The 21,347-nt window shown below is 42.2% G+C and overlaps 1 protein-coding gene across 1 annotated transcript in view; it reads right to left on the bottom strand.

Moving 5' to 3' along the window:
* MAP3K15 (mitogen-activated protein kinase kinase kinase 15) overlaps positions 1–15,554 on the bottom strand; it is an 80,574-nt gene extending 65,020 nt beyond the window's left edge. The window contains exon 1 of the mRNA XM_071430431.1: positions 15,239–15,554. Coding sequence (XP_071286532.1) covers positions 15,239–15,554 — 316 coding nt within the window. The remainder of the gene's footprint in view (positions 1–15,238) is intronic.
* Positions 15,555–21,347: the final 5,793 nt, after the last annotated feature.

Below are 21,347 nucleotides of genomic sequence, written 5' to 3'. Positions count from 1 at the left end.
TCAGCACAGAGAGAGCAAAAGCACTTTTCCAGCCCCATTCCCCTGATCTGTCAGAAGCCAGCTTCAGGAGATGAACTGCAGCCCAGAAGTGCCAGTTTCTCTCCACTGCCCACGAGGGGAGGCCAAGCAACTGCAGACACCCACACTGAAGGGGTTCACTGCCCCTTCCACAGAGCCTCACAGCTCTGCTTTGAAGGATTTCATTAACCACTAAGGCATTCCAGACAAGAATTATGTCATCTTAGCATCTTCCCTGGATGTGTTCCCACCAGTCAACCAACAAAATGGCCAGTGGAGAAGGATTATAGATCTTTCTCATCAGTACCTTACTCACACTCTCTCTACCTGTGAGAGAGGAAGGACTGTCACTATTCAAATCCTCACCTAAGATTTCCAGGGATCTCTCAAACACCTAACTCTTCCTTGAGTTTTCCATAAATTGGGAGCTCATTTGTGAGTCCCAGTTTACAATGTTGTTTGTTTTGGCACTCACTGTTATACAACTGTGGGGATGACTGTTCTTTAAGAGGTGTTTGTGCATGTACTATCTCAGCCCAGAGTCTTTTCTCTTACTCATAGAACCTGTTTAATTACATTAAAGCTTTGACTATAACCTCCCTGCCTGTGGATGAAGTTTACAAATGAGTTAAATTTTCAGCAAAAATACTTTCAAGCCAAATATAAGCATTGCATTTGTCTGCAAGACAAAGTCATTAATATAAAAGCTAGTAATAGACTTAACCTTCTATTTTATTTAATTTTTTTCCTTTCATACCATAGCTTGTGAGGTCCCAGGAACAACACAGCCTCAAATCAGAGGGAGTTAACTCACAGTAGTGTGAGAGGTTGAAGTCAAAAAGATAATGTCCACACACACTATCTGGAAACTCACAGCACAGACCTCCTTACACAGCCTCGCTTCCTTGAGGAAGGATTGCAAAAATGTACCCATTCTGGGACCACAGTCACAGATCTTTAGTTACAAACCACAATCATATCAGGTGGATGCTGCCAAGATCTACAAATTGGTAAAAAATACATTATAGGAGTTGTGACATGCACAAGAGATCAATATTTATACCATTTCTTGTAAAACTACACTGTTCAAGATCCCAGGTTAGGAACTGAGAGAGATCTCATTGCTTGCATCAGCCTTTTCAGTGGTTTTGTAGCTCAGACAGATGAATGCTTATGGCTACCTGCAACTCCTACCTCCTTCACATGATCCACTGTCTCTGAATCTCTCTCTCATTGTCCTGTTCTCCTCTTATCCATCAACCTATCTTTAACTTGGCAATTTCTGGCTAACTCACTGCTAGCACAGTAGCAGACAGAAGTTCTGTCACTGTAGCTAATCAGTCCTGTGAGTGGCATCAGCTACCAGCTTCACAGTATTGTCCTGGTAAAGTACTTGAAGAAACTGGTAAACTAACAACAATTGAAAGAAATAGCAGCTAAACACTTAATTTCAGGACAACTCTTTATATATTGTGTAACAAAAGACATTTGCATCTGTAACTTAAAAATCCAGTTCTGTAATAGTCTCTCTAGGTTGAGATGGTACACATCTCTTAGAATCATTCCTACTGAATTATAATCACATTTCATGAGTGCCAAAATGAAGTATTTACATTTAAAAATTACTGTTATTTAAACCTCGTAAACATGCACCCATCACAAGTAAAATGGGAAAAAAAGATAAAGCAATTTGCTATTTCAGGTTGACATCAATCACTTGACCATGTATAGTGTGAAAAGCAAAAGCTATTAATCACTACAAGTTTCAGGATAAACAATCCTTCCTTTATATATACTGTGAAGTACTCTATTGCAGACTGATAGTGATGCTGGCTACCTAACTATTGTTAAAATACACTGAAGAATCTTAACATTCTAATAAACTTCTTTAAACACAGCTGTGCTGATCTTGGGTGAGATAGAGTAAATTTTCTTTTTTTCATCACCATTTTAAACCCTATGGTCTGGTCCACAGGGAGCAGGGGTGCAGATTTTAATAGATATACCTTTACATGGCTGCAACCATGAGTTGCATGTCATAAAAAATGCTTACAACAGCAGGAACCACTGGAGGAGAAGCCTTACAAGAAGCAGTGCAAGTGCAGCAGTGACCCAGCTTGAACTGGCCTTGGTGCCAATAACACAACACAAGCAACTTTTGCCTTTTCTGTCCTTTTCTCAACCCACGAGTTGTTTCACTTTTACTCTTCCAGTTCTCTCTCCAAGCCTGCTGGTGAGGAAGTGGCTGAGTGAGTGGTGTTTAGCTCCTGCTGGGATTACCCCATGAGAAAAGCTCAGGGCACACCAGTGACTGCAGGGTACGTGGGGAACAGAGCAGTTCCCATCAGCCTCACCGGCTGCTGACTTAAGCAATAACACCATGAGAGAGGCTGACAACATTGCAGGAATAAAAAGGGCATTATCATGGCTTAAGCAGCTGAATGCTTGCCTGTGAAACTGAATTCCATACCTGCTTCTTCCTACCCCACAGCTGCTGTGTGATGCTAGCCGAGTCACATAAACTGGGATTTCAGAGAGGGGCTTGTTGACCATGCACTTATTAAGATTCTGAGTTTTTGAAGGAAAAAAAAAAATACCCCACTGAAACAGAAACAGTGATTATGAAAAACAGAGCCCTCATTTTAAATGTACTTGGTAACAAACCAAATGCCTTCAGAGAGAAGAAAATTTCTAATATTTTACCTAAGCAATTCACTTCTATCATCCTACTGTACCTTGGTATGACTTAGAACTTGAATAGTCTCTGATTCAACATCTGCAGTCTTCCACCTGCAAAATAGCTAAGCATCTACAGACCAATCAGTATGCCTGGTTCACACCTCAAAAAGACAGGTATTTCCATTTTTCATTCAACCTTTATACACAAATGAATAGTAAAGAAGCAGCATTTTAAACTTCTCAAAGAGTATTTGAATAATCCACATTTGTCTCCTTAGTTTTCTGTTCATGGATGAAGACAAATGAAGATTCCAGAGGTTGCTCATTTCTTGCTTTAAATCTGTGTATCCAGAACACTGAAAAAAACACTTATCAGTCACAGATGATCTGAAGACACCTGTTCAATAATTCTCCCTGTTTATATACTCTCAGTATATTAGAAATTTTGATATAGATGTCAGACTGACATAATGAGTAACTGTCTCATATCATGCATACTTTTCACTATGCCAAGTCATTAAGAATAACACTTTTTCCTAATTTTTTTTCCACAAACCAAAGAACCTACTAATTCTACAGGACATTTTTCTGCCCTATTTAGTATCAGAGAAGAAAAGAAACAGCAGAGTAAATTAAAAGCAGGCAGTTCACACTTGCCTGCTGCACTAGCAGTGTGCCAAGGCTCACACGAAACCATTTCCACTGCAGTGCTCTAGAGTGGAGCCACGCAGCCCCAGAGAGCACACAGAAAAAACACCCCAAGCCTGAACCTCATTTGAACCTTGCCTGCAATTGGAGGGGGAGGTGGGTATGTGGAATGAGAAAGGTGAACTTTATTTAACTTCTCCTGCACCTCTGCACTTCCTACACTGGGTCATGAAAGGGAATGAAGTACAGGAAAACGAAAAGGTTACATAACTGGATAACCTGGCCTAAGTGAAATCAAAGAGAGTATGAAATTCAACAAGGAACATTGTCCCTTTCTCCCCAGCTGCAGTCAAATCAATTTTTAGGCCAAGGAGGTTAGATAAGCTTCAACCTTTTAGACATTTATCCAAACTAAACCATTTGAGAATCACTCATCATTTAATGTTGAATACCTTGGCTGGGGAACATAAAAAACCTGCTAAATCTGCACATCTCCCACAGGTCACACACTGGCCAACAACACATATTAAAAAAAATGGAGAAGTAAAATTATGCTGATCTTTATCTTATTATCAAAGAAATATAATAAGAAGAAAAGTAAACAAAATACAAGGAACTCAAATAGAAAAAAGTTTCAGTACACTAAAGCTCATAAGTCTGGATTAAACTAAGACCTCATTCCTTTCTTTATTTAAATATATAGCAAATTTAAAAAGTGAAACTTTCTTAGTCTGAGTCTCTTACTTTTCCCAAACATGTTTCTTAAAAACAAATATCAAGAGATGTCTCCATCATTAGCACTGGGAATTTTTATGTACCAAAGGGAGATATTCCACCTCATAACTATATCATAGATTTCCTCTTTATGTTGATGGACTCCCATACTGTCATTTAGGACCCACATAAAGCACAGTAAGTTATGTACAGAAAAAAAGTTAATTGAGGAAAGGCAGTATTATTAAAGTGCAAATGCAGATAAAGTTTGCATAAAGCCAGGGCATCATCTGTGAGCCAAGAGACTTGCACTCACATACAGATACTGAGTCCTTGATATAACACTCCGGATGCCGGGCAGATGTGGATCCTCTCTGCTATTTTTATCTTTCCTGTAAACAGGACAAGCTTTACGTGCCAGTCTAAAAGACTGCATGTGCTACTGAAAAAGTCCTGATGTACCACTCAATGCTGTAATTTAAAAAATTGGAAGCTTCCATTAAAAAAATGAGAGAAATCAATTTCAAGACAGTATGTAGAGATCAGTAAAATCTAGAATTTTAGTACAAGCTGGTCTTTCTAGAGTCATAGCCATTATCTACTTAGTCTTTAACTATTCTATAAATACAACACATACATAATTCTAAATTCCAGCATGTAGACAGAGCAGGGGAACCTATTCCCTAAGATCCCTATAGAATCAGAGGAATATTAGTACTTCCAAATATTAGTACTTCCACATGGAATTGTGACTTTGCAACACACCTCCAAACATGGTCTCCAGCATTTTCCACCTCAAAAACATGGAATGGTTTAGGCTGGAAGGGGCCTTAAAGGTCATCCAGTTTCAACCCCTCTGGCATGGGCAGAGACACCTTCACTAGTCCAGCTTTCTCAAGGCTCCATCCAACCTGGCCCTGAATACTTCCAGGGATGGGGCACCCACATCTTCTCTGGACAGCCTGTGCCAGAACCTTGCCACCCTCACAGTAAAGAATTTCTTACTTATATCAAATCTAAACCTGCCCCATTTTAGGTTGAAGCCATTCCCTCTTGGCCTAACTACAAGCCTTCTCCAGCTCTCTTGCAGCCCTCTTTAGGCACTGCAAGGTGCCAGAAGGTCTCCCCAGAACCTTCTCTTCTCCAGGCTAAACAGCCCCAACCCTCTCAATCTGTCTTCATGGGAGAGGTGCTCCAGCCCTCTGATCATCTTCACAGCCTCCTCTGGACTCTTTTCAACAGGTCCACATCCCTCCTATGCTGGGTCCCCCAGAGCTGCAGGGATTGTCATCATAGCTGAGGGAGAGAATCCCCTCCCTTTCCCTGCTGGCCCCACCACTTTGCATGCACCCCAGAATGCAGCTGACTCTCTGGGGGGCTGGGCCACGTCAAGTTTCTCATCCACTAACATCCCCAGGCTAACCTGTACCTTGTCATGGTAAGAGGATGCAAGAAAGTTTAGATTTAAGATGCAAAATTTTGAATATTCATCTTTTAAATTGTCCAAAATACCCAAGCTTATGGAAATTAATGTGTTATTCTTCTCTGAATTTGTACTATATCATCACAGAGTCACTATTGCAAAACTAGGAATCTGAAGAGGCATTAAAGGTTAAAAAAAAAATTAACCAGCCATTCTTTTTTGACTTGATCACAAGCCAGAAAGTCAAGACAGTTTCTGGTTTTTCCAAAACAACGTGAAGACTTACCTGGTTTTGTTACTATAATAAGCAAAAAGGTAAGTTTATCAGTTCCACAATTTAATTATCATGAAATCAAGAAATCCATTTCAACCATTTTCAGACTTCATTCTGATTTGAATACTTTCTCCAGCTGTCAACATCCCATAACTTGTCAGTTATCTTAAGCCCCATAAACAGCAGTAGTAAAAACAAGCAGTGCCTGGCTTTGAGCTTGGTAATCATGTCCTCTTTTCAAACTGGGCTTAAAAAGACTGAAGCATACCAAACATCCATTGGCAAAGAAAATAACTGAAACATGTATCTCAGTTCCAGAGAAGGCAGAGGTGATGCTGATAAAAGCTGACAGTTACTGTGTGAAACAGGATTGTGCACACAGAAGCTCTGCTAAGTGAGACAGCCCAGAACCAAACAGTAACACAATTGTAAACATTAGCTTTTCTCCTGCAAATTTTTATTATCTACTAAGATTAGCACAACAGCAATGACTGTTAGAAAGCAACACACAGACAGAATACAGCCTTGTACTGTTTTCATTTACCAGTTCCCAACCTCAGTTTCACCTTGCCACTCTCCAAGCAAAGGCAAAACTAACAACGAATGTCTCCCTCCACACACAAATTAGCAGAAAGAAATTTCTTTCTTCAGCTTCTGTGAGTGAAAGGCAGCAACAGTGGAGTTAATGCAGCTAATCTTCAGCTGAGTGAAATCATTATGGGCAGATATTTTTCTGCAATAGAAAAAACCTGCAGCTTTTCTCTGATTAAAGCAAAGACACTTGATTCAGCACAACTTCTTGTGGCTGATCTAGCCTACTAAATAGTTGTAAAAATTTTAAAGGGAAGGAGGGAGAAAGGACAGCAATCAAGTGGCAAATAATTCGCTACCCCAAGTTTAAAAAAGTAACTTCCCTGTTATTTTCCCGGCAATCAGTTTCAGAGAATCTACCACTGCTTTTGACTTACTTGGAGGCATCAAAGTACTACTATTCATGGAAAGCACTGCCAGCACCAGTAGAAAAGTGAAGAATTTTAAAGAAAGCTCATTATCATGCTGATTTAGATGGAAGTTTGTTTTCCAGAACTAGTGTATTTTTGGCATACACTTCAAAAGGTTTAGAAATCATGTGGTAAACATCTATCACATGATAAACACTTTGCAAATTGTTGAGAGGCCCTCGACCACCCGTGGTTGAGCTACAGTTCTGTGCATGAAGGATTGTTTTACTGAACAGAATAAAAGCCCACAAAATGCAAAGAATCCAGACACATTTCCCTCCATAACATGATGCAAAATAAAATAAGATTATACTGAAGCAGGGTTAAAAAAAGCACTTCAAGATTCTTCTCCTTGTGTTTTGCTTTAAAGAGATATTGAAGATTTTTAAAACATCATTTAAGCATAAAAGCAGTATATACTAGAATAGACACAGCTATAAGTTCTGCTGTGATCAAGTGAAGTACTTCCCTTACTGCTGGATTTAGCTGTACCATCCCACATCAACAGAAGGCTAGGGATGTAGTCCTAACAGTGTCATTACTGTTTCATTACATTTCAGATTTCTGCCTGTCATCAGAGCCCACTGCAGTTAAGGAAAGACTGTGCTAACCAAGGCTGGGATCATTTACCTTCAATGTAATAAAAGCTGGGGTACACGTTTTAAAGTCGTGAATCCCATTGGGCTTTGCACTCCAAGACATAACAGCTGTTGATCTACTGACTTAGACAAAACTTTAAATGCTCTGAAATATTACCAAAGAATAGCTGAGAAGTTTCAAATCCACCACCTTAAACACACAGCAGAATCATTGACCTCATCAGGCTGAGTACTACGAAGGATAAAAAAAGCATGAGTGGCTTCCCATGACACAGTGATCCAGTACTTGTGTCAGAATTCATGTCTTCTCTTTGCAGAGAACAGTGATGCAATTTTTGCTCCTGGCACATTTCTCTAACCAGCCCAACCTCCCAGGAAAAGGTGAAGATACGTGCAGCACTTATAAAGGAAGACAGGTGGGGTGAAATCACACTTTGAGACACATTGGACCCATTGGCTGCTCATTGAATGCCCCTTACCTCAGCTGACACAGGAGCTACGCTGTTTATATCCCGCCTGTGCCAGGGGGCAGGACAAAGCAACAGCTGCAAGGCCTCTCTTGGCTCAGCCTCAGGCACCCTTGCTACTGTTCAAAGGTAGCCTGAGGCTAAAGCAATTCACAGCCCTCCTGAAGTGCATGGCAGCCAGAGCCTACTGTGTTCACAGAGTTCACCTGCAAGTGGCAAATCACACTGAAGCCCTCCTAAGAAAGACCCCACACACATCTGAGCTGCCTAATGTTAGCCACATAACACCCTTGCCCCTCGACATGCATGGAAGCAGCAGCATGCCCTGAGTATCTCCAGAACACAGGTTTGCAGTCAGAGTTTGAATCTGAGGCTTGTGATGCTGACAGAAGATAGCTGGGCCATTGCATGAGACCTCCACACACAGCCCCACACTGTCCCCTTTCTGCAGTCCCTGATGGCAATGAGGCTTGTTCCTAGGACTGGAACACCAGGTGGGGATTGCAGGAGGAACTGTCTGAATGCATAATTAATGCACTCCAGAGATGGGGGAGCCAAAATATTCAGGACTGCCTTTGGTGCACGCTGGCCTGCAGAAGGGTATCAAATGCTGGCAGAGACTGGTCCAGCTGGTCTCCTGGTGCCGCAAGCAGCTTCCAGGTGGAGCCCCCTCCCAGCAGGGAAACCTGCAGCCTGAAGATGGGAAACACTGACTTTTTGATAGTGAGTGAAAACCACTAAGATCCAGTCACATGTGGAGATAAAATCCAAAAGCAGATACATAGGTGCTTTGTTGCTTTGGAATGGTGAACTCTCCAAGGCTAAAGACTGTTGACCTGTACTTTTCCAGCCAAACCTGGACATAAGACATAAACTTTTAGACATAAACTGTTGACCAAATCTGAGACTAAGTGGACCTAGCCACACCTAAACTCCTCTGAGTTTAGAAAGTAAGGGGGTCTCACTGAAGCTTGTAACTGGAGAGACCATGACCCTATTGCACTATTATCTGTTTTAATAGATTATAGTTATTTACATATTGCTTTACAGCCTAATTACAACTGTACTTAGACATTAAATTAGCAATAAATCAAATAATAATAATGCACATAATCACTCTATCCTACTTCTTGTTCTTGGCCAAGAGCTCTTGACTACTCTGACACAAGTCCATCTTGAAGAAACTAAAATATCTTGAGTTCTCAACTAGGTTTTGCACAAGTCCTTACAAGTCAGAAGATCTTTACCTCAAGGCAAACCAGGAACTTACCTTAACTAGCCTGTAAAGGCTACCTTTTAACTAGCATGTGCAAGTGTGTTTAATTACTTACCTTTTAACTAGGACGTGCAAGGTTAATTTAACAATTAAAAAAGCAATGTATGATTACACTGATAAAGGAAGAGCATGACTGCAGAATGTAATATGAACTACCACATATCTACCATAGTTTGCCTATTTTATGGAGGATGGAAATTAAAGCAATGTAATTAACCCACATAAGCAAACACTTCCTTTATTTTTGTTTAACCTAATTTTGAGACTGCAGGTCTAAGAGAAAACATTCTTACACCTGTGAAGAACGTGCTACACACAGCACAGCAAGACTGAGCAAGCATGGAATCACTGCAAAGGATATGAGGGACTGGGAGTCACTGAAAGTCAACTTGAAATGCAAAAGGCAGAACTGGAGATCTGCTTGCCAGCATCTCACAGTCAAATGGCACAGTAGATTCCTTCAGAGCAAATTAGAAACTACATGAAAAATACATTTGCATATACTTCTTAAATAAATAAATAAATGGACCTTTAGAATTTGCAGACTAGTATGCATAGCCAGCACAGTTCTTTCCTCCTATCAGAAGAAAAAAAAACTCTATCAGAAGAACATTCACTGATATGAAGAATTCCAGAAAATGCTGCAAGTTTTATTTTTTAAAAAACAAATTAAACAATATTAAAAACAAACAACCAAAACCCACTTTACTGCAGTGTTTTCAAGAGCCATGTGACAGTAATTGGTCTTCAGAGCTAAGGCAGTTCAATAGATGCAGTTGTTCCTTTTTTCAGAATAATCTTACATGTTCAAATTTTTGAAGTAATTTGTAATGGGTGTAAAAGCTTCTAAGTCTATTTAGTGAGACTCAATTTGACTTATAATCACACAGTGAAAAATATTACTTGCAGAGTAAGTTATAAAAAAAACACAAACACACCATTTGTGTTGTGTATCATGCAGAATATAAGGTTTGAAACCATCTAAGGAAGATGAAGGTGCATGAATCACAGAATCAATCAATCAATCACAGAATTGATTAACTAGGTTGGAAAAGACCTCTGAGATCATCAGTCCAACTGTGTCCTGTACTTCATCAAAAGCAGCATGGCTGGCAAGTCAAGGGAGGGGATTCTCCCCATCTACTCTGCTTTTGTGAGACCCCACCAGGAGGGCTGCATCCAGCTCTGGGGTTTCCAGCAAAACAAGGGTGGGGACCTGTTTGAGAGGCTCAACAGGAGGACTGTGAAGAGATGATCAGAGGGCTGGAACACATCTCCCAGGAAGGGGGTTGGGGCTGTTTTGCCTGGAGAAGAAAAGGCTCTGAGGAGACCTCACAGCACCTTGCAGTACCTAAAGGAGGCTTCAAGAGAACTGGAGAGGGACCTTTTACAAAGGCCTGTAGTGATAGGGCAAGGGGGAATGGCTTCAAGATGAAAGAGGGCTGATTTAGATGACTGTGAGGATAGTAAGACACTGAAACATATTACACAGAGAGTGGATACCCTGGAAGTGTTCAATGCAGTCTGGACAGGTTTAGTGAAACCCCATGTCAGAGGGGTTAAAACTGGATAACCTTTAAGGTCCCTGCCAACCTAAACAGTTTTATGGCAGTAATATGTAGACCTGATGGTTGTTACTGTCATTTAAAACCGGCCTCACATGCTTGGATATAAAAGGACTACAATACTGGGGTATTAAAGGGTTTTTTTACCAGAATATTTGGTTTGATGTCACAATGCAGAGCTTTGCTGGAGACACCTGAAGTCGCTCTAGATGAGCAACACCACACAGAGATAAAAGATCAGGTCCCAACAGCTCTGCTGTTTTACTGAAGCAGCACAATATCCAGCCCAGCCTCTCATCCACCATCTTCCTGTTCTAAAGATGGCTGGTTTGCTTCTCTTGGTACTTTTGTGTTCTGTGGTATATATATCTCTTGAGATTTAAAGCAAATACACCCCTAGCCATTGAGTGACTTCTGTGGGAAAAGAAAGGAAGGAAAAGATTTTAAGTGTTCCTCAGAAAAACAGCAAACCCTGCATGCTGAAGTAAGCATCAGAGCACTAACCCTTAACTCCACCACTGCTCCCTGTCACACCCAGGGGCAAAGATAAACTGCAGCAGGAAGGTATGATGAAGTTTGTTTAGAAGTTATTGCCCTCACCTGTCATTCCTGTCAGAGACTGCACTCCCTGCAGCAGAGTCAGCAAGGGAAGCTGTGCCAACAGCTAAGCTACATGGGTTACCATGCTGTATATTATCCTAAAGCAGTGACAAGTGTTTACTGCACCTGATGCACTCAGCCCTCAGGCTGAAGAAGCTGAAGCATCCCTGCCAATTCTGAAGTGGGGACACTGGCCTTCTGAGGGCAGAGGGTTTCAGGGCAGGCAGCTGAGGAACAGGCAATGATTCCCCCAGCAGGTGTCAGAGCCTGAAAATTAGGATCCAGAAAATTTATTTCCTCCTTCCCCTTTCACAGTGTAACACAAAGAAAAAGAGTTTCAGGGACAAGAAAATCAGGTTAAGAGTGGTTCAACTATGGTATAGAAGGAAGGAGGACCCATGTTTCAGTCTCTGTTTAGGCTCACTCCCAAGTCTTGGCTCTGGATGAAGACAAGTCTGCAGAGACAGGTATCACACCATGCATTTTGGGGCTGCCTTACAACACAAGATATTGATTAGAGAAATTCACATACAGCAAAACAGCAGAAACAGACTTCAAAATATTCCCCTATACTCACAAATTACCTGAGAGTTCCCTGGATTGTCAGAGGAATACTCAGATCAGCATTTAGTTCTATTTCTCAGTACACCACTCACTCTCTAGCCTGTCTTCCTTTCAGCTTAGTTTCATCCTGCTGACTGTATAATTTCTAAATGCTGTGGCCAAATGGTCAAAGAAGTATTTCAAGCCTCAAAACAGATTGCTGCACATCCCTCATGAGGGAAAAGTATGATCAGCTACAGAGATAGGATTTCATAAACCAAAATGGGAACACTCAAAACCTGTATAACTGTACTTAGTACACTCCTTCCCTTAACACTGTAGCTTAACCCTATTGCCTGGTACTTCAGGCACTAAGACTTGATAAAGTTTTGAGTAGATAAGGAAAAGCTACATTTTTTCTATCTAACATCACCCTTCCAGATGGTGAGACATTTGACTTTGACATCATGTTTGCTTTCTTAGTACATTCAGAACAGAAAGATCCTTTGCAGCTATTAATCATTCTACCTGTAACACTATATCCAAGTCACACTCACCTTTTCATTGTGTCTCTCAAGTTGTTTATGCACTACAGTGCCCATAGTTTGATTTTCTTCATGGCATAATTCTGAAGAATTCTAAAAATTCTCAATTAGCTCCTAGGCTCACTGTTCCTAGGGAAAATTACTTTTATTCTTTTATTTTCTGCAAAAAAAGCTTCACACTACTTGCCAGTTTTAGTTTAAAAATATTACCTTTTTTTCTTCCCAGAGATACAGTCAATGTGTGCAGGCATCCTTGTTTCTCCTCTATTAGGTAGGTATCATTGCCCATTTTTGGAAAATATAAATTACTTTGCTGACAGCTTGTTTCTAGCCCACACTGAGCAAAGAAATCTTTTTTTTTTCTTTTACCAAGTTTTTAACTCATGACTTTTAAGTTTGCTTTCACAAGTGCTGTAGTTCTCCTTTAGCAAAACAAAACCTTAGAAAGCTGAGTGATTTCTTAAGATCAGGGTCACCTGCATTACCTGCAGGTCTGCAATATCTAACTAAAGGCATGAGCCATGCTTCCATTCACGATAAAGTCTCAAATGATGGAAAGTCAGTAATGACTACACTCAAGGTAAAAAACTCATATACTCTGATTATAGAATTTAAGTGGGTTTGCAACACTTTTCTCAGTGTTCTACTGAAAAATCATCTACCAAAAAACCTGCCTGCAGACAGGAAAGAGGTTTCTGTTGAAGTTTTTTGTGGCACTCTGTCCTTAAAGTTTGCTGATTTTGTCACAAAAGGTACTTACAGATTCATACTAAGTAAGGTAAATAAACCACTTTGGAGGGGGTTTTCTAATGGCTGAGTAAAGGCTACAATGTCAGGCACAGTCAGGGAAAAAGGCTAATAGATAACATTTTTAACAAAGAGCCATCGATACTACTCACAATGAGATGGTCTTTTGGTCTTTGCTGCTCAGTCATTAAGCATTAGTAGATGGTTAAGGTTCCACTAGTAAACCAAGGGAAGGCAACAGGCCAGCACCTCTTAGAGAGCCCATCACTCGATACAAAGCAGGGGGAATTGCTTTTCAAGGTTCCGCCCCTCAGCTACATTAAGTAAAAATACACTGTAAGAGGTATCTTCAGTATGGAAAACACCTGCTTAATATCTTACCCAGGCAGCAATAAAACTTCTTTAGATTGTTTTCTTTTTAAAGTAAACACATGGGAACTTCCTAACACAAAGTCCATTGTGAGCCATAGGAGTGTTCACATGAACACTTATTCTTAACGGTGTTCTTAAGAACTGAAGAGATGCCAGCAATCCCAGGCATGCATTACTAAGTTAACAAACTAAGAAGTTGTCCCCATGGCTGATCTCAAATTGTTGCTACAGGAAAGAAATCCACAAAAAGTCTATTTTTAACAGTCTCATTTGGAAAAATTCCAGATTATGGACTATTCAATTACTTTTTAATTGAAAAAAAAATGGATATAAGAGAGTTGAAGGTGTATCCAGTAACAGGCACCTTACTATTACAAAGTGGTATTAATCAGTGATAAAATGATCCTGGTCCAACAAGATGACTTGAATCAAAGGTCCGCAAAGTTAGGGCACACTCCTAGAGAAGAAGCACTCACTTCAGAATGCAGTGATTTAAGAACCCCTTTTAAATAGCTGTTTCAGACTCTCAGTACAACACAGAGCAGGTGTGTGTCTCATACATTAATAGCACTATTAGCAGAAACAGAGGAATAATTTTGTGTTGATGAGTGCATTATTCTTACCTTCAGAGTGGCTATAAAAGAAATTGCTAGGTTGTGTTTGTGTACTAAGATGCACAAAGAATGTAGTACATACTTGTCAACCTTGCTAGCAGAGACATAAAAAAACACTCTGACTGGGGAAAAACACTAACAAAAAAGGATGCGAGGTTCCTCAATATTTGGGTGACTTATTGGGATGAAATGGACTCATAATCACATGAGAATTTAAAATACAGCTAAAGTTTTAGGAAATATTCTTTAACACATCTCATGAGGAAAACAAAGTTCTTATGAAAGATGAACTGTGAAAGATGGACTTAAAGAGTACTTTCCATTTTGGAGTTTGTCAGTTTCCGGCATTCCCTTACGCTGGCTCATACAGATAGGAAAAAAAGTTTGTCTGCATGCCAGCAAAATGCCCACATACTGACCTTGATTAGTTTATAATACCTATTGGCTCAGAAGCTTACAATGTGTGCTCAAAAAGCTCACAGTTCTGTGCCATAGTGCCAAATCAGCCAGGTGTTTTTGAGTAGAGAAGGGACACCAGCTTTCTTTAGAACTGACAGACACCTGTCACCAGCTGGAACCTGAACGGGGTGGGCAATACCCGCAAGTCTTCCTCAGGGCCCTTGTTCAGAGCAATACAGAGCCATAGACTTTGCTCACAGACAATTTCACCCTCCAGGCCGGAGTGAGAGTGGTGAACATGAAGCCTCTGGCCAGGCCAGACCAGAGGCTGGTGTGTCTTTGTCCTGTGTCTCACTCTAAGCTCCCCATCAGGCTGGGAGCTGCAAGAGGGTTCTTAGCAAACCACCCCAGCAGGAGCTCGGCTACTCTTTAAGACTCGGTTGGTGCTGTAGGATCCACAGTCCTGCTGGGACAACGCACCGTGGCGATTCAATGAGCTGCTGTAAAAGCCTCAACTTTTTTCTCACCTTCTCCTGCTCCCTGCGCTGGCCGCATTACATGAGGATCCCTTCGCACCCATTTCGCTGTCCCCACACCCCTTCCCAAGAGCCCCGCTCTCCCTGTCCCCCGGCACCACCTTCACCGAGCGCTCCCGTCCCCGCCGGCCGTGTCCCCGCACGACCCGGGAGGCGGCGCAGGGCAGGCTCCAGCCTGAGCCCCCGCCCCGCGTCCCGCCTCAGCCCAGCCCGCTCACCCGCATCGTAGAAGGCGTCCAGCACCGCCGTCTCGCCGAAGTCCAGCTCGCCGAAGTTGACGGTGCTGAGCTGGGCTCCCTCGGCCTCGCAAGCCCGCAGCAGGCACTGCCGCGCCCCGGCCTCGGGGCTCCGCGCCCCGGTGCCCGCCTTGGGCGGGTCGTTCAGCACGTACACGGCCCGCAGGCAGCGCGGCCGCAGGGCTGCCGAGCCCACCTCCGCCGCCTCCGCCTCCGCCGGGCCCCCGGCCGCCAGCTCCGGCTCCGCGCCGGGGGGCGCCGGCTCCGCGGCCGCGCTGCCGCTCACGGGGCTCTCCATAGCGGCGTCGAGGGCTGAGGGGAGCGGGGGCTGCCGGCAGGTGCTCAGGCGGGGCCGCGTCCCATAGCGAGCAGCCGGGCAAACCCCCGGTGAGGCGGCTCCCTCCCTCCCTCCTCGTTCCGGCCCCTCTGCCCGCGCTTCTCTTCGCTCCCGGGCGGACGGGCACGGAGACGGGACGGGGCGCGTTGAAGGCGGCCGGCACGGAGCGGGGCTCGGCTCAGCTGGGCACCGCCCTCCCCGAACGAGACAGCCCGGGCAGCCCAGCGCGGAGTCCGGCTCCACCCCGCCGTGCCTTCCCGGGACAATACGCCCGCTCCCGTCCGCGACCTCGGCGGCTCTGAGAGGGAGCGGCGCCGTCGGGCCGATCGCGCCCCGTTTATCTCCTGCCCTGCCCGCCCCTCGCCGGCAGCAGCGCCCCCGCGCACCGCCCGCGGAGCGAAGGCAGCTGCTGCCCGTTTGTCTTCCCTCTGCTCCATCGCAACTTCTCCCCTGCTGAATCCCCCATCCAGTTGTTTACACGACTTTGACCGCATTTAGACTGTGTCAGAAGTTTGGGTAATAGTTCATCCTTAACTTCCTTCTCTTTTCTTAATTATCTCCCACGATCATGACAAAATCAGCTTCTCGTAACTCTGTGGCAATTCCTGGGTTCTTTATAAGAACAAAATTATTTTTTGTTTTCTAACCCGTTTTTCTTATTAGCTACACTGGTGATGGCAGCCTGGGGTTCGGCACTGCTACTGGTCCAGGTACTGGTGCATGTGCCCGGATAACTTAATATCTCAGCCTTGTACTCCAGCTGTCAAAAGTCACCCTACAGAGACCACAAGCAACTGGTGATCAAGGGAACAGTGGAAAAGCACAGTCCTCCTGCAAATTTGTGATTGAAGTAGTAAACCTATCTGGAACGTTTTTCATTTTATTTTCCTCTCATGGTGACAGATGAGGTTTTAGACAAAGAGTATCTTCACCTTTTGCTGCAGTGTGAAGACTATGTGGCAGTCAGAGAGACAATGATTTTACCCCATGCTATAATCATGGAAACTGAGAACTGTTGAGGTCGGAAAAGACCTCTAACACCGTGGAGTCCAACTGTTAACCCAGTACCACCATGTTCAGCACTGAACCATAGCCCCAAGTGCCACACCCACGCCTGAACACCTCCAGGGATGGTGACTCAACTACTACCCTGGGCAGCCTATTACAATGCCTCACCATCCTTTCAATGAAGTTATACAACAAAAGCAACAATCAAAGGCTTACAGCATGGTATTTCCTCTCAAGGTGTCTGTCAGTTTGGGATTAGAATAGATTTACTTATAGAATATGAGAAATGCATAGGCTTAAGTTTAATTGTAACTTGCTTACGACTTAGCACGAATAGGCCCTGCACAAAACACTCTTGGTGAACTTGAAATGAGCTCCCTTTGTCAGCATGGCTGGCTCAGCAGGGGAGGAAACAGAGAAAGACCAGACACTTCCAGATGAGGGCCGAGACCTCGGTACCCAGTAACACAAAGGAGGGTCCCAAGGCTGCACCAAGCTGCAAAATAAGAGCAGTTAATGGGCTGTCCATGTGGACATGGATAAAGAATCCAGTGAGGTGTTGGAAGATCCTGGACCATAAATTTCTGTTGGATCAAGAGACATACATAGGGCACATGAAGATCTTGTGCACAGACTGTGAGGGTGTGAAGGCATGGGGATTTCTTTATTCAGAGTCCCTGTCCAGCAGCTTAAGCAAAAATAAACCAAGTCTGCCCCAAACCCAGGGTCTGATCTCTGTGACACCAGGGATTGTTAATAAGAATTGCAGTAGCCAGTATTTCTAAGAAACAGTCCAACGTGAGGATAGCACAGTGCTGTACAGTATTCATGTTTGCTCAGTGGCTTATAAGGATTTTAGAGAGAATGTGGATAAATAATTTAACAAGCAAACCTATTTCTCATTTTGAAAAGTTTGGGGCAAATAAACCTTTGAACTTGGTCCACAGGTTGGGGATGTGTGTGTACTTTTTTGACAGAAGCACCAGAATATGAGACTTTGGAGGAATGACATGGCCATCAGAGATCCCCCCCATTCCTGGCAGCTTTCCTCTTTAGGCAGGAGTGAGCTATTGTATGACACACCAGGTCTATTAGCCTTGATCCAGTAATGCACCACTTACCTGATATAACAGGAGAAAAATCGAAGTCTGCATTTAGAAGATAGTCAGTGTGCACATTGAGCCTTCCATCAATAAAAAGCCTTCCATCAATAAAAAGCACTAGCACATAAGTTTATGATCCTCCCCAACACCAATCCTACTTTGTACTTTTTGAATTATAAAAAAGTTTGTTTGAACAGCTGCTACTAAAAACTGGAAAGTACAGTGCTGTCAAAGTTAAGGGGTTATTTGCACAGGAAAGCTGTTCTCTTCTTCAAGAACATTCTTGGGCTTTTGGCAACTAACATGCAAAAAACCCAAATTGCAATTAAATATGTTTAGAACAATATATGCATGGTGTGGTGGCTTCTGTAATCTTGAAAATTGTTTTAGTGACAATTTTCAACAAATAGGCTGGGATTGCTTAGTGGGATGCCACTGAGGCATAGTAAGTAAGCCTTTTGTGCCTTCCAGAGGTTATAAAAATTTAGGTTGTTCTAGGTCTAAGACATGTCTTCAGGTTTCATTTAGCAGTTTTTATTATTTGTTACTTCTTTAAATTACTTGTCTGTCTCTTTGTCTTGAAACAGAGTGATAGTTTCTTAGTAGATATTTTACATGATGATAAATAAGAAAAGGGTATTTCCCCCTTTTCCTAATTTTATTTGTCTTTCAAATAATATCCTCACTATTCCTTGGACATGTTTCCTAATAATCTATCATTGATTTTCAGTAGTTTAACCTGGTGCAACTTGTTCAGAGTTTGTATGCTTTCTTTCAAGCTAGAAACAAGGACCATTTTTAAATGAAGAAGCTTCATTTTACAGGCTGTGACTGTCATGAGAAACTGTGGCTCAGTGCCTGACATTTCCAGTGAGCAACAGTATCTTCAGATCTTGCAAGTCACCTGAGTAAGAATAAATAGGAGATCAGACTTAGGGGTATTTGAACTGTTTCTGTGCAAATCAAAAAGTGTAAAATGTAGAAGGAAAAAAAACTGAGTCACTCTTTCACTCTTTTTGGAAAAGTGTCCAAGAATGAGGTTATAGAAAGAGCCACTCTCCCCCTGGAGTTGCCTATTTAAAAGTCCAGGACAAAAGTTAATATTCAGCTTCTATATCACTTTCCAAGACTTTCTGCCTTTACATAGAACCCAGCTTAAAAAAACCAAGCCCAGTTTGTGAAGTCAACATTTGCTCTTGTACAGAACTATAAAGATGATGGTACAATTTTCTCAGTCAGCACTTTGCACCTGTCAAATCCACTTAGTGCAGAATATTAATTACCACTTCTGCAAAGAAAATAGATGTCCTTGAAACCACCTTTTTTTTTTTTCATTTTGCAAATCCCTGAGTAGCATAACTGAGCTAAGGGAAGTGATTCCTTCCTTTTTTTTTTTTTTCCAGGGCTAAAAACTTTCAGTTCAAACTGTAAAGGTATATAAATTTCAAACTGTAAATTTATATAAAGTTTGACTCCACAGGCAAATATGCCACCTTTTCCCTAATGCATATACAGCTACAGCCTCCCTTTTTTTAAAAAAAGAAAGCATAGACTAGAACAATCATAAAGGTTAGTCTGCAATTTCATTGTTCTCTGACATTTTCACCTATAAAGAAGCTCCTCCCATTCTATGCAGTGTAAGGGAAAGCCAAGCTCTCTTGGCTCAGGTAAGTAGCAAATAAACCAGAAGACATCTGGGTCCATGGGGATCCTGCAGATTTGAGCTGTTCCGCTGAGGTGCAAAGCCACCTGGCCACGCCCTGGCAGTGTTTGCTGAAGGATGCTCACCAGCACAGTGTCCTGGGCATCCATCACACCTGCTGCAGAGGTGCCTGGGAGTCCACCCACAGGCACTTGGCACTGACCACCCCACTTTTGGGCACAGACATAGCCATGGGCACATCTCCCCTGCCCTTGTGTCCCAGGCAGAGAGCCACAGCTCAGGCAAGCAGCAGCATCCTGGGCAAGCCTCCCCAAGGAGCTCCATCCGGGTGACAGCTGCCTTGCATGAACATGCAGCCTAAAAGCCTGAATTCTACACCCTAGATGTGAGGTTTTTTTCCTCTATTGTGAATATCAGGCATTAGGGAAAATATTTGAATGTCCAGATTGTTTCCTGGCAAGCCAACTTTCCACAGGATAATGCAAGTTGTGGTGTTTAAACTATTCCAGACAAACATTTTGTTAATGGATCTTTTGGTGTTACTGCTGCTAGTGTGCTACTCCATTTATTTTCATTTACAGTGAGCAGATCTCCAGGTAACCCGACAGATACTGCTGTCACATGATGACAATGAAAAGAGTTGATTTCTTTACTGAACAGGATTTTTTTTCCTGAAGTATGAATCCAGAGAAAATATGTTTTAATTTTCAAAGTCATTATGTAGAAACCTTACTAGCTATTCAATAAAATTTTGTGAATTCTCCTTATGAATAATTCTCCCTAATAAACTGCTTGGATTTGTTCAAAGGTCAGATTAAAAATACTAACTCTGTATAAATGGAATCTAAGCAACAGGTATAATTATTGAAGAAAAACTTAATGAAGATGACTTAAAAATGCTATAATGCTTTAAAAGTTGACTTTGCAGAAAAGCACATCTCTTTTGCAGGGGGGTAACTGGGATGTCTCAGTCATGTGAAGTTAAAGCACCTTGGCCACCAGATCATCACTGGAACTGCATTCAAAGTTCTCAAGGATTCCTCTTGCTTTTACTTCAGTGGGCAGTGTGACACCTCACAAGCTCATTTGGCCTGATAAAGAATGAAGGCAAAGAAAGTGACTGCTGGGTGTAGGAATATAATCCCTAGCACAGCTTTCTGTTCAGACCCACTCTTTTGCACAGAGAAGCATGTTTGTTGCTCAGAGCATCTGCTCCTCAGCACCCCTTGCAAATGAAGGACAGAGTGACATCCTGTGTGACAGACAAGGTTACTCAAAGAAACTAGTCAGAGATCTTTCCCCTTCTTTGCTCTCTTCCTGCCTTGGAGAATAACAACTGTATAGATATGCCTTGTGTGCTCACATGCACACAGAGCAGTGTGATAAATTCAAAATTGACTTTGACTCCAAATTCCTAATCTTATTTTTCAGTACATCTGGCACCCTAATAAAAAAAATCTTGCTTTTGGATTTTGACTAGTTATATGTCAAGACTTTGGGAGCAGGGATGACTAAGGAATGCAAGGTAGCAGTGAAAAAAGTGTACAGGTATTCTCAATAACTTCCATAAAACCAGAATTTCAATTACAGAGGAATGCCTGCATTTGAAATAATAAAATAAACCAAACCAACAGACCACCACTAAATAACATAGCAAAGTGAAGGAATAAAAGCCCACTCAACCTTTCCTGAATCTCTGTCAAAGCAGAACTCATAATTTCTGTATGTCCGATAGCTGGCATTTCTTTCTATCAGACAGCTAGATCATATCAATGACACGAGACTTGGCCACATGCTTTTATAAAATTTGCTTAAAAGCTTTATTCTGATTTAGGTATCTATGGCTCTCTGGACTTTCTTACTCAGTTCATGAACTGAGGAACAAACAGCCAGAAGATAACTCAAGTTCTCTAAAATACAGTTTTTAACCAATTAATCAAACCGAAACCCCCTTATCTCCAGTTTACAACACATTTCAAA

The sequence above is a fragment of the Agelaius tricolor genome, unplaced genomic scaffold (genome assembly GCF_023055355.1).
Source record: "Agelaius tricolor isolate 1412-34295 unplaced genomic scaffold, bAgeTri1.0.p SCAF_7, whole genome shotgun sequence".
In the NCBI taxonomy this organism is placed as follows: Eukaryota; Metazoa; Chordata; class Aves; order Passeriformes; family Icteridae; genus Agelaius; species Agelaius tricolor.
Note: the sequence above shows the minus strand (reverse complement) of the source record. Positions and strands in the feature narration are given on the sequence as shown.